The following is a 14,505-nucleotide window of genomic DNA, read 5'->3' on the forward strand; positions in this document are numbered from 1 at the left end:
AAACTCCCTCCCTTTCTCCTGCCTTCCGTTTTTGGGTCCTGGTTTGCATATGTGTATGTGTGAACTTTTGTGTGCATGTGTCAGTGCCTGTGCTTGTGTGTATGAATACTTTGTGTGCATACACTGAAGTCAGAAGGTGTGGGCAATCTTCTCTGTTACTTTTTACCTATTCCTTTGAGTCAAGATCTCTCTGAACACCCAGCTCTTGTTCTCTCAGTTAGGCTGGATTACAGCGAGTCTTAGCATGCTCCTGTCTCTGCCTCTTGTAGCTGAGGTTATAGGGATGTGCAGGATGCCTGGCTTGTTACATGGTCCGAGACGCAAACTCCAGTCTTGCATAGCAAGACCACTTAACCACTGAGCTATCTTTCCAACCCCAATGAGATCCCCTTCATTCCTTCCCCTCTCCCCCTCCAATCTTCCTTCTTTCTTTTTCCTTTGAAACAGGATCTCACTACATAGCCTTGACTGGCCTGGAACTTGCTGTGTAGACCAGCATGACTTTGAATTTGTAGAGATCTGCCTGCCTCTGCCTCCGGAGTGTTGAAATTAAAGGTGTGTGCCACCACACTGGGCTCTAGACCTTTTCTTAAAGCAAAAACAAATCTTGCTTAGAAGTGCAAACATCATTTTATATACTTGTGGGTTTTTTTTTTTTTTTAGAATTAAGTTCTCAGATGTGAAATTATTATTGCACCAGAGGATATGTGCATCTAAAATTTTGTTGCATATTGCCAATAGCTTCCTGCACAGAGATTGTCCCAGATTTATTACTAGCATCAATGAAATTTGTCTTAAGTTTTATGATATCTTTTGCTTTTTTGTGATGCTGGGAATTGAAATTAGAGCATCATGCACACTAAGAAAGTGTTCCTTAACAGCTAACTGCACAGACAGAAAATTTAACTTTTTTTTTTTTTTTTTTGGTTTTTCGAGACAGGGTTTCTCTGTGTAGCTTTGCGCCTTTCCTGGAACTCACTTGGTAGCTCAGGCTGGCCTAGAACTCACAGAGATCGCCTGGCTCTGTCTCCCGAGTGCTGGGATTAAAGGCGTGCGCCGCCGCCGCCGCCGCCGCCGCCGCCGCCGCCGCCGCCGCCGCCGCCACCACCACCCGGCCGAAAATTTAACTTTAATTGTGTTCAAGTTTCAATTCAGTTTCCTATATGGCTGATTCTTTTTGTCTCATATTTGGAGTTCTCTTTCTGTAGCAACCTTGTACAGATCTTTACTTTTTCGCATTCTAATTGTCCACTTGTAATGCATTTCTATGAATTGTTTGTTTTGATGCCCTTACCTAGTAGTGATAAAGTATGTTATAAAAGATAAGCAGTTGTCTCAATTCTATTTCTGTATTAGTATGCTTTTCTCCTCAAAGTTTTGAAATAGACTCTGTCATAGAACACTTCAAATTTCCCTTGCTTGTTCTTAGGGTTTTTGTCTCCTAATTTCAATAACTGATACTGAGATTAGCCCAGGGAAATTTGTTGTCTTTATCTAAGATATTATCATCATTATTTTCAAGACAGGGTTTCTCTGTGTATCCCTGGATAGACCCTCCAGTCTCTGCCTCTTGAGTGCTGGGATTAAAGGCAGATACCACCACTGCCTGGCAAGTTCTATTATATTTAATTATGTGTGTATGGGTATTTGCATGTACATGCAGGTGCCCATGGAGCCCAGAGGCAATGGATCTGGAGTTACAGGCAGTTGTGAGCCGTTCTATATGGGTGCTTGGACTTTGATACGCTCTTAGCCATTGGGCCATCTTTCCATCCCCTGTCTTCTTTATAAAAGAGGTTTAAGAAGACTTTTAGAAGGATATTTTATGTGTTGATTTATTCAGGACTCATACACACACACACACACACACACACACACACACACACATATCTTGAATTATAGGCTGATGTTGTTGTGGTGTTCAATCATTTATTTGTGAGTATGTGGATGTGTATGCATGAGAGCATGCATGTACTGTGGTGCATGTTGGAGGTCAGCAGACAACTTTGCAGAGTTGCCTTTTCTTTTTCCACCATGTGGGTCCTGGGGATTGTAAGGCTTGGAGGGAAGTGCCTTTATGTGATGAGCCATCTAACCAGCATCACTTACTTATTTTTGAGACAGGATTGTACTATATAGCCTGTAGATGTTTATTGCTATACTGAGTTTATGTATGTATATATGTATGTATGGATATATGGATATGTATGTGTGAGTGTGTATATGCTTGTGTGTGAGTATGAGTGCTTATATATGTGGGTGGAGGCCAGAAGAAGGCATGGGGTATCTCCTCTATCACCCTTTGCCTATTCCGTTGAAGCAGGATCTACTGTCTGCTGCCTTTGGAGCTGAGGTTGCAGCTTTGTGAGCATGCCTGGCTTGCTAGGTGGGGCTGGGATCAGAACTCATGATTGTGAAGCAACTACTCTTAATGCTGAGCCATCTCTCCAGCTACCACTTTCTCCTCCTCCTCCTCCTCCTCCTCCTCCTCCTCCTCCTCCTCCTCCTCCTCCTCCTCCTCCTTCTTCTCCTTCTCCTCCTTCTCCTTCTTCTTCTTGCATGTTTTGGCTTTTATTGTCTCATGGTGTTTCCATATAGATTTTAGAAACATCTTGGCCATTTGTGGCAGGAATATTGAGAATGTGGTCAGGACAGTGAACCTAATCTATAGTTCAGTTTGAAGAGAATTGGAAGCCTTTATAATGTCAAGTCTTCCAAACCATGAACATACCCCTTCCCTTTTGTACTGAGGATGGAACCCAGGGCCTGTACATATGAGGCAGGCTCTCTAGGATTGAACCACATTACCAGCCCCAACTTAAAAATTTAGATCTTAATTTGTCTCTCAATAAGATTTTAGAGTTTTCTGTGCTGGAGTGTTATATATCTCAAAGTATTTGACAATTTTTGGTGTGATTGTAAATTGTGTCTTTTAAATTGTAAAATCACATTTGTATGCGTGTGTATTGGATGGGTATGGGGAAGTCAGGGTTTTTGGAAGTCACCCTCCCTTTCACCATGTGGGTTCTAGGATTGAACTCAGGGTTTCAGACTTGTCAGCAAGGGCCGTAACTTCCTGAGCCTAAAATTTGATTTTCATTTTCTGATTGTTGCAGTGTGAGTAAATTCAATTGTTCTACTCTCTGTCTCCCTCTGTCTCTTCCTCCCTTTTGTAGTCACCCAGTCAGGGGACCTGGGCAGAGATGGAAAGGTAAAGCAAGTTGGAGTTGGGCTTTGATGGACTTTGTGTGCTGTGCTAAGACAAGCCAAAGTTTCCAGGCAGTTTTGGCAGGGTTAGATTGGTCTTTGCAGAAGATGACAGGTGCCCCTGAGATGGCTGGGTTAGGGAGTTGGACTGAGCCATCAGTTAAGAGATCTTTCCTAGAGACTAGGTGAGGATGGGGAGATTCTAAATTAGGGCACTGGCATTTGCAGTGGGGAAAGGGGAGGGATAAAAATAAAATAGTGTGTAGGTAAAATAGATGGGGGTCAGGTAAAGGATGAGTTTTTAAGTTTCACAACACAGGGTAGAGGATGACAAAATGACTGTAACACGAATCCTAATTGGTCTTAATAAAAACCCCAGAGCCAGATATTTGGGTAAATGCTGAAAGATTAGAGGAAACAAGCCCTGGCCACTTCTCACCTCGCCAACTCCTCAGCCGAAAGGGGAAGATCCTGTCTCCATGAATCCTCACACTGAGTGCCCCTGAGTCCTCAGCCAAAAGAACTGAGTTCCTGTCTCCTCCCACCTTATATGCCTTTCTCCACCCAGCCACATCACGTCCTGTCTCAACCTTCCCAGTGCTGCAAAGGCGTGAGCCATCACTGCCTGGTTCTGTTTCTCTTTTAGACTGGATTGATCTCCTGTAGTCCAAGGTGGCCTTGAACTCACAGAGATCCATCTGCCTCTGCCTCGTGAGTGCTAGGATTAAAAGGTGTGTGTCACCACTGCCTGGCCTCAATGGGTAACTCTGGCTGGCTCTGCCCTCTCATCTTCAGACAAGCTTTATTTGTTAGAACATATACAAAACATCACCACAAATGACTTAAAAAACAACAACCCTGCAGGACTGGAGATGTAGCTTTGTGGTTGTGTTTGCCTAGCCTAACTGAGCAAGGCCAAGGCTTGATCTCCAGCACTGTGAGGGGAAGGAAAAGGAAAACAGGGGTTTGATGACTTGAGTGATTTTGGAATGGGAGATAAGGATCTGAAACACGGCATCTAGATTGGAGTTGAGGCTTGAATTGTTAATAACAGAAGTAGTAGAGGAAGGCACAGAGGCAGTGGGGTTACCTATAGCAGCTTCAAGGGGTCCTCATGTTAGACAGCTGCAAGGAGAAAGTAGAGGATTTCAAAGAAGGAATTTAATGGTTTTGCTGTTTACCTCTTCAGGTAGATGATTATTTTTAAGTTGAGGGAGCAATATAACTTCATGGTATTGTACTTTTGGATGAGTATAGAAGAATGTCTTAAACACTAAAGCTCATATTTGTAATGTTCTATCACTTAGAATACTTGTATAGTACTATAATTTAGGTTTATTATTACTAGTTTTTAATAACTATGGCATACTTCATCTGTTACACTTTAGGACCATTAGCCTGAGTACATTTTCATGGTGAACCTTTTTCTGTTTTTCTTTTGTTCTCTTTTTTTTTTTTTTTGAGACAGGGTTTCTCTATGTAGTTTTGATGCCTGTCCTGGATCTGGCTCTGTAGACCAGGCTGGCATCGAACTCACAGAGTTCTGGGATTAAAGGTGTGCACCACCACTGCCCAGCATACCTGTATTTTTATTGTAAAGGATTATATCAAGGGCCAGTGAAATGGCTCAGTAGGTAAACTGCTTGCCATGTAAGCTTGATGACCTGAGTTCTATACCTGGAACTCACGGTGAAAGGAGAGCACTGCTCTCCCAAAGTTGTCCTCTGACCTCCACATACCACACATCAAGGCATGAGTACCCTTGAGCACATGCATGAGTACGTGAGCATGCACACACACAAAATGTACATACTAATGATAAATAAATACACTTTATAAAGAATTATTTAAAATAATTTTAGTTAAAGGCAAGGGGTTGGAGTAGGACATGGGGTTAGCATTCACAAGAGTTTGGGCTCAATCAAATCACCACTTTCAAAGGTGAAACCTGGGATGTGGAAATAATTTTAGTATTAGTGCCAAAATTTAATCATTTAGATTAGTTCCCTAGGGGCCATCCACTTTGTGTTCCGAGACGAGGTCTATCACTAGGACCTGGGGCTTGCTGATTAGGTTACGCTGGCCGGCCGTCTAGCCCCAGAGACCCTTCTCTCTCTGCCTTCCCAGCATTGGGATTACAGTGAGTACTACTCTGCTGACTAGTTTTATGTCACCTTGACACAAGCTACAGTCATTTTTGAAGTGGGAATCTCAGTTGAGAAAATGCCCTCACCAGATTGGCCTGTCTGTAAGCCTGTGGAGCATTTTCTTAATTAGTGATTGATATGGGAGGGCCCAATCCATTGTGGGTTGTCCTCCTGGGCAGGTGATCCTGAGGTGTATAAGAAAGCAGGCTGAGCAAGCCTTGGAGAGCAAGTCTGTAAGCACCACTCCTCTGTCCTGGCCTGACTTCCTGCCCTGACTTCCCTGGATGATGGGCTACAAACTGTAAAATGAAATAAACCCTTTTCTCCCCAAGTTGATTTTTGTCGTGATGTTTATCACAGCTGTATTGCTCTGACAGACCTGGCAGTGTCTTTTTGGGGAGGATTGTACAAGGACTTTTAACTTTGGGTTAGAAAAGCTGATGCACAGAGCTTAGTGAGCTAGCTGTTCGTGGGAAGCTGGAAGATAATGAGAACAATGCAGACTATGGAGGCCTGGCCTATGAAGTTTCAGAAGGAAGTTGGAGAGTCACGTAAAGATGCTATCAGGGCTATTAACAATCACAGAAGTGAAACCTTTGCTTTATTGGACAATTGATATTGGTCAGCTGGGGCTGGAGAATCAGCTTTGAGTAAGAAGAGATCAGCATGATTGAGGCAGAATCTTCTGGGAAGTGTTCCCTGAGAATCTGTACACAGAAGCTATAGTCTTCCAGTACAGTAGTCTTGCACAGCATGGTAGGACCTCTTGCTGGCAGCCGAACTTGGTAACGTGTAGAGTGTCCCAGGTGGTACTGATTTTGAAGGCATGAAGGGGTCATGGAAAGGAGCTGCTGCTTGTTTGGCACAGAGAGACCAGGAGAGGCCATTGGTGACCGCGCAGCCTTGGTTGATGTTGAAGCCTTGGCATTGAAGTGTCATGGAGAGAAGTTACCATGTAGTGGGGTCAGTCCCTGAAGAGAGCCCAGCCGGGTTGCGGAGACCCCAGCATTTTGGAGATGCCAGTACCATGGGATGACCATCAAGGACAGCAGTAGCTGTGAAATGGAACCTGCCTGAGACTTGGAGACAAGCCCTTTGGAGCCTCCAAGACCATGATTTTCAGAAGTCTGACCTGAACTTTGCACTGTTGGACTTTGGTTTGCTTTGATCTGGTTGTGACTGTGCCCTGGTTCTTTCCTCTTGGAATAAGAAAATATGTAACTTATTTTTCATTTTGCAGGAGTCTACAGTTAAGAAATTTTAAAGAGATTTTGGAGTTTTAGAGAGACTTTGGAGTTTCAGAGAGATTTTGGATAGTTTAGAGAGACTATGGACATTTTAGAGACTTTGGATATTTTAAATCTTAAATATGTAGGCACCAAACTATGGTGCACCCAATTTTATAAAAATTATACCACCATTTAAATATACAGATTAACATCAGTCCATTAATAGGTGATTTCAGCACTCCACTTTCTCTGATAGGTCACCTGAACAAAAAATAAACATGAGAGTTCATTGATATCACACATCAAATGGACTTAACAGATATCTACAGAATATTCCACCAAAACACCAAAGAATACACATTCTACTCAAGAAAGGAATTTATCGTTCTAAGTGCCTACATTAAAAAAAAAATCAGAAATAGCTGGGTGGTGGTGGTGCACATCTTTAATCTCAGCAGTCAGGAGGCAGAGGCAGTCAGATCCCTGTGAGTTTGAGGCCAGCCTGGGCTACAGAGTGAGTTCCGGGAAAGGCTCCAAAGCTGCACAGAGAAACCCTGTCTCAAAGAACAAAAAACAAAACAAAACAAAACAAATAAAACAAACAAAAATAGCACAAATAAATAGCTTAAAGTGGCAACTCAAAAATCTGAACAAACAAGAACAAACCAAATCCAAACCCAGTTGATGGCAAGAAATAATAATGAGAGCAGAAATTAATGAAATATAAACAAAGAAAAAAAAAGAGTCAGTGATTCTGAAAATTGATCCTTTGAGAAGATAAGATCTACAGACCCTTGGCCTAACTAACCAAAATATATAGAGTACCCAAATTAACAGAACCAGAAATGAACAGATAAACATTACAACAGACACCAAAAAAGTTCAGAATTTCATAACATAATACTTTAAAAACCGCTAATCCATTCAAGTTGGAAAACATCGAAGAAGTGGATGAATTTCTAGACTCAGCCAAATCACCAAAATTAAACCAAGAATTAATCAACAACATTGAAACAGTAATAAAAAGTCTACCAGATAAAAAAATAAAGTCCATGGCCAGACAAATTCCCAGCAAAATTCTACCAGACATTCAGGGAAGGTCTACAGCCAATCTTCTAAAAGTATTAAAAAAGAAAGACACAGAAGGAACATTCTCCAAATTCCTTCTATAAAGCCGTTTGAAAATGCGAGAGAGGAGACAGAGCCCAGACCAACCCTCTGACCCTGAGAAAGGCCCCAGTGGTATCCCCAAGAGAGACCTGGACATGGGTGGTAGGTTAGTCATTATTCCTGGACATGTTGGTGAGAATATGGAAGCTCTGCCTTCACCTATAAAAGGTGAATTTAATTTTTCTTCTGAAATTGAGAGCGCCATCTGCTGACTTAGACATCTGAACTGCAGAACCTCTGTCCTTAAGGTTCTGGGATTGGCTCTAGTGTTCCAACATGGGACACCTCTGACAGGCAGTCCTTGCTCAAGAGCTTCCCCTCTGCCAAAGCTCAGCTGCCTCCTTTACCCAATTCTGCTTGTTTCTTATAACACCTTCCTCTCATGATGTTACAACAAACCTAGGCCACAAACTCTTGGCTTAGCAAATGCTTCCCAAAAACTAGTCCTGGGGAGGTGGCTCAGGAGATGGTCCATCAGTAAAGTGCTTGTTGTGTAAGCACAGCTGGGTGTGATGCTGCACATCTGGAACCAGTGCGGAGAGGGGCTGCAAAGATAGATGGGTACCAGAGGCTCACTGACCAGGGACCACCTTGAACAAGGATTGCCTATCAGATGTCCCATGTTGGATTGAAATGCTTGGACCTTTAAACCTTCAAAAATGTGGGCTGTCCTGGGAAAGGCAGGACCTGTGGTAAGGCAGGACCTGTGGTAGTGCAGTCCGTGAAAGACAAGTTAATGACGGTGTTCACTGCTGTAGCTGGCAGCAAGTCCTTCCTTGAGCAGGGAATTTAGTTAGCATGTCTTCCTGTCTTTCTTAAGAATGAGAAAACATTGCCTAGCTGTCATCTACTAGACTTGTCTCACATCTTAGCATTGGATTTCATGCTACGACAAAGATTAGTAATTCTCCTTTATAGCCATTGTCAACTTTTCTAGGAAAGAGAATCCTGGGTTTGGGGACATCTGCTATCATATCTTGGATAAGTGGCTAAATTTCTCTGCCCTCCTCTACATGTAGATATATGCTTGTAACTTTTGGCTAATGGATGTATGCAGAATTTTCATTTTAGACTTAGGAGAGGAGGGTGTGCCCTTTGTTTTCTTCTTTGTGCTGGGTAGAGTAGGAGACTGAGGAATCATCTTGAATTTTTAGGTAGAAGCCAAGTGTTGGGGATGACAGAAGGTTACAGAACATCAGGTCCCTGATAATTATGAGATTGCTTACCTGTTTTGGGGTGTGCATTTTTTGATTTCATATCTTAGTTCAGCCATTACTTTTTAGATGTTTTTTTGCTAGGTGTATTAAAACTTAACCTTAAGTGAGTGTGTATTTCTAGTTAATTATTGGCAAGGAACCAGATGATGGTAGCAGCTCATGCCTTTGATCCCAGCATTTGGGGGGGCAGAGGCAGGCAAATCTCTTAAGTTTGAGGCCAGCCTGGTCTACAGAGATAGTTCCAGGAGAGCCAGGATAACACAGAGAAATCCTATCTTGAAAAGCCAACCCCCGCCCTCCAAATTCATTGGCAAAGAACACAAGGAAACGAGGTTGTTTAGACTAACATATTTGGGGTGTAGTAGATGTTGACAGGGTACGTAGATACCTGTATCATACGAGTGCAGTAGAAGAGAAAGGAAAGAAAGTTGAGGGAATTGGGAGATCAGGTTTTTATCATGGTCTATCTAGTGGGCTAGAAATGTGTGGCTGTTGATTAGTGAAGAAGTGGTGGTTCAGTAGATTGATTGGTAGTCTCTGTAGGAGGAAGACTTACCTCTGGAGAGGAGGAACTAGACGGGGGGAGATAGAGACAGTGTTCAGGGCAGGAAACTTAGAATTTAAATTTTGTTGGTAGTCCTTGTAGTAACAATAGTAGGGACCAGAGGAATGGGGGGTTAAAGTAGGGCCAAGGAAAAGATGGCCAATTGTGAGGTTAAGAAATGGAGAGGCTGTTAGGCAGGGTGCCACAGACCTGTAATCTCAGCATTAGTAGAGTAGAAGCTAGAGTTCAAGGCTACTCTTTGCCACTTAGCAAGTTTGAGGCCAACCTGGACCACACAATACCTTTTCTCAAAAACAAATTCCCCAAACAAGAGAGACTGGATCTCTGATAGATCTCTTAGATGTTGAGGTAAGTAAATGAAAGACTGTGGATGGTCTGCTAACATTGTGTGTCTGCAATGTTGGCAGCTGACTTCCAAAGTAAGGGGGCACATCAAATGAGAGTGTGCATTTGAGAAGCCTAACAGCTGGCGCAAGAGGAGCAGGAAGTGAGGAAAGAAGTGGCACATTTATTGCATACTATTTTCTGTGTAGCCAGAGATACTTGACACAAAACAGAAAAAAGCAAACTGAGAATATATATTTTATAGGAAACAGACACATGGGAAGGTATTTATTCTATAAAAGAGCTGTTAAACCTTAACCTGGGGGAAGAAAGCTAGCAAATTGGGCTTTGGATACAGTAGAATTTCATTTTATTTTGTTTTATGTATATGGATGTTTTGCTTGCATGTATATGTTTGTACCATGTATGTGTCTGGTGCCTGTGGAAGTCAGAAGAGGATGTCAGATTCTTCTGGAACAGGAGTTACAGATTGTGAGCTGCCATGTGGGTGCTAAGAATGGAACCAGGTCCTCTAGAAGAGCAATCAGTGTTCTTAACCACTGCTCTAGTCTCTTTGTGTAGAATTTTCATTAATTTACAAAGGAGAAAATGTAAGTGATAAAAACATGAGAAGATACCCAGGCATTAGAATTAGTGGAGTCAAAACATTAATGAGATACTAGATATGCCTGACATGAGCAAGTTCTAAAAGTATGAAAATCCAGGAACTCTATCAAGTTGGTGCATACTGCTATGGCAAGGTGGTAGGTGGCCAGTTACGTCAGAAGCAGTGGGTCTCGAGGGGTCTTCTGTGTTATTGTTTTGCCTGTACTGTAACCTTGGACCTGTGGTTATGTAGTTGTAGCTTTTCAACCAAGAGTCTAAAAACTTAACAAAGTATTTATGACTTTTAAATTATTTATTTGGTTTTGAGACATAGTCTCAACCTATATGCAGTGTAGGCTGGCCTGGAACTGTCTAGGTAGTTCAGGCTAGTTGTCCTCTTGCCATAGCCTTCTAAGTTTCCAGATTGCAGGATTGAGCCACTGACCACTCCTGGATTTTGTGGCCATTTTTATGGTATGAAGTATAACTTCCCTTTCATAAATAGTATGATTTAGGTATTCAATTAGTGTTTACTTCTATTACTTTGAATGTTTGTATCCTTTTATATGTGTGGCAGATACTTATTTCATCCAGTTTGAATGCAGCTGTCCAGTCATTTTCTCCTAGTTGTAGTATACATATTGTATCAATCTACTTAATTTATTTTGTATTTATAACCAAGAAAGATAATACTGTATGAAATTTTGACTGACATTTTTTCTTTATTTAAATTACAGACTAACTGGATCTTCTGGATTTGTAACAGATGGACCTGGGAATTATAAATATAAAACGAAGTGCACATGGCTCATTGAAGGACAGTAAGTAATAATGGCTGACTTTATTTATTATAAGAGCTCACTGTAGCATAAAGTACTGAATCATGTGTTACTGTTGTTCCTTGAGACAAGGCCTCAGGTTACTGTGTAACTCAGGCTGACCTTGAATTTTGATGTTGCTGCCTCAGTCTCCAAGTGCTGGGTTTGTAGAACCCCCATACATTGCTTCTAAAATATCTTTCCTTAATAGCTTTCCATTTGGCAAGTGGCTTTGCTTTTTAAAATTTACTTTTTAGGGGCGAAAGAGATGGCTCAGGGGGTAAAGTGCTTGTGAGCAAATCTGGTGATAGGAGTTTAATCCCTGGATCCCACAGTGGAAGGCTGACTGCTGAAAGTTGTCCTCTGACCTCCACACTTGTATATGTGCATGCACATACACACAAATAATAAAATAAAAAATTAAAAGAAAACTTCCTTTTTTGGGTGCCAGGGATTGAACCTAAGACCTCACTAAGCAAGTGCTTTACTATTAAATGATCCCTTAATTTATATATATTTTTAGAGTTCCAAGTTGACTTAATGTTACAAATGAATTATATATACCAGAAGTTTACATATTTTAATTCTAATAGCTTAAAATCAGTTCGAATCTTTTTAACGTTTGTTTAAATCTTTATACAGTAATGCCAATGTGTCATTTTTTTCTGAGTATTGCTTTTTATTATGGGCAAATGGTAAATCCGCCATCAGATAACTGCTGTTGCTGATCCCCTGGCGTCTTGTCCTTGCAGCTGTCTGTCTCCTCTCCTCTTTCCTGCTTTGTACCTGTCATTTAAGGCAGCATTGCCAAAGCGTTTTGTAGTCTCTGGACAAAACTTCGAAGATTCCAAGTAACTTGTTTATTTGTTGTGTCTCTGAACTTCTTACCATTTTAGATACTCAAACCAAGAAATACTGTTTCTTAATTCATTTAAAAGCAACAGTTATAACCTACTACATATTAGCAGACATGCCTTGTTTGGTTTTCAGTGAGACGGCCTCACACTGGTAAGCACTGCCTGGCATGGCTGTCACTGTGTAGACCAGGCTGGCCTTGCACTGGCGATGTCCTCTGACTCTGAGTGCTGGGATTATAGGCAGGTGCCACCACACCCTGTTTCTTATGTGGTACTGGCATCAAACCCAGAACTGTATGCATTCCAGGAAAGCATTCTGCCAACTGAGCTGCATCCTGGTCCTAAATATAATTTTTATTGAGAAAAAATTCCTTATATTTAAAGAAATTTTAAAAATAGCATTGTTTAAGATTTCACAACTCTATGATAATCTGGCCACAAGACATCTTTTTTTGTTGTTATTTTATTATTTATTTATTTATTTATTTATTTATTTATTTATTTTTATTTTTATTTTTTTACCTTTCTAGAGCTTTATTGAGAGAGAGAGGGAGGGAGAGAGAGACAGAGAGAGGGAGAGAGAGAGAGGACTGCATGGGGGTGGGGGTAGTGGGGTGGGGGTAGTGGGGTGGGGGTGGTGGGGTGGGGGTGGTGGGGTGGGGGTGGGGGTGGGGGTGGTGGGGTGGTGGTATGGAAGGAGAGAGTGCGGAAAAGAGAACACAGAGAGTGCGGAAAAGAGCGTTATTTTATTTTTAAATAAGCAATGTAAGCAACCTTAAATATGAGACAGTTCCAGATGAGAGGAGAGAATTAAATATTGGAGAGAAAAATTGATAGGTTTATCTATTTTGGAAAATTTCAGGGATTTTTGGCTAGATGCTGAGCATAGTAAAATACAAAGGTGGGCTGGAGGGTTTGAGGTAATCATTGAAAGTTAGCAGTTGTGGAGAGTGGGGGTGTGGAAAGGAGGGGAGAGCATTGCCAATACAGTTGTTGAAACTCTCAGAGTGTCATGTGAAGTGATGAGGCGACCAGGACTGGAACCGGTCTGCCCATTACTGTGACTTTCTGCAGGACATCTTAGTTTTCTTTAGATTCAGTCTAAGTCAGAGTCGACAAATAGTTTCCTTAAGATAGGGCTTTTTGGTACAGTGCCATGAAAAGGCAGAGACACAGGTAAATTTAGAAAATATGTGTTATAAAATGATGTATTATAAATAGATCTCCAACAGATGCAGGAATGCTGTTTATATTTGCATATGTTTATATAGTATATTTTCTCCTTAAATTCTTTAAAAGTCTGTCTTTAGTATTTAATGCTATGATTATTATAAATTACTTAATTATTTTTCTAGGCCAAATAGAATAATGAGACTTCGTTTCAATCATTTTGCTACAGAATGTAGCTGGGACCATTTATATGTTTATGATGGGGATTCAATTTACGCACCACTGATTGCTGCCTTTAGGTAAGCTCAGCCATTATCTGATGTCTGAATTTAAATGTGTCTCCAGGATTGACTCTATACTTTTATCATTCTGTAACATTTATCTCGTGGAGTAAATATTAGTTCTGTCCCTCGCATCCTCTCTTCACTTGGTTTTTATGTACTGGGTCATTTTCTGTGTGTGCTACAATGTAGCCGAGGTTAGCCTTGAACTTCCAGTCCTCCTCTCTCCACCTCCCAAGTGCTGGGAGTACAGGCTTGCACCATCATGCCAGACTCATTGGGTGGTAGATGGCTGGGGCAGTAGCTAAGGGCTCATGTCTTGAACTGCAAGTAAGAGGCAGAGCGGGCATACTGGAGATGACAGGAGGCTTTGAAACCTCACACCGATCCCAGTGACACTCCTGCAGCAAGGCCACACCTCCTAATCCTTCCCAAATAGCCACCAAGTGGAGGCCAAGTATGCAAATGCCTGAGACTTATTATGGGTGACATCTCATTCAAACCACCACAGGGACCCATTCTGAATATGGGCTGGGTTTTCATAGATTGGGGGCCGGGATGAATTAAAGAGGAGATGGGAGAAAATAAGTAGATTTGCCCACATGCTTGCTGACTGCAGTGAGTTGAGGAACTTCCCTACTATACCCTCCCTGTGATGATGGGCTGAAATTTCTGAAACCAAAATAAATTGTTTTCTCTTAAGTTTGGTTGTTGTTTATTTTTTGAGGCAGGATCTCATGTAGCCTAGGCTGGACCTAAACTCAATGAAGCCAGTGATTACCTTGAATCTACCTCCCAAGTGCTAGGATTATAGGCATGTGCTTCCAAGTCTGTGGGTCCTTAAGTTGTTTGTATTGGGTGTTTTATCGTAGTGATAAGTCTGACTAATGCACTAGCAAATTTACACAGTACAG

At 41.6% G+C, this 14,505-nt stretch overlaps 1 protein-coding gene across 2 annotated transcripts in view; it reads left to right on the forward strand.

The window, feature by feature from the left end:
- The window catches only part of Atrn (attractin), a 149,644-nt gene that overhangs the window by 14,489 nt on the left and 120,650 nt on the right, over positions 1 to 14,505 (forward strand). For both annotated transcript variants that reach the window (XM_059261444.1, XM_059261445.1), the window contains exons 2-3: positions 11,203 to 11,286; positions 13,496 to 13,609. In XM_059261444.1, coding sequence (XP_059117427.1) covers positions 11,203 to 11,286; positions 13,496 to 13,609 — 198 coding nt within the window. The remainder of the gene's footprint in view (positions 1 to 11,202; positions 11,287 to 13,495; positions 13,610 to 14,505) is intronic.

Source organism: Peromyscus eremicus, chromosome 4, assembly GCF_949786415.1.
Source record: "Peromyscus eremicus chromosome 4, PerEre_H2_v1, whole genome shotgun sequence".
NCBI classification, from domain to species: Eukaryota; Metazoa; Chordata; class Mammalia; order Rodentia; family Cricetidae; genus Peromyscus; species Peromyscus eremicus.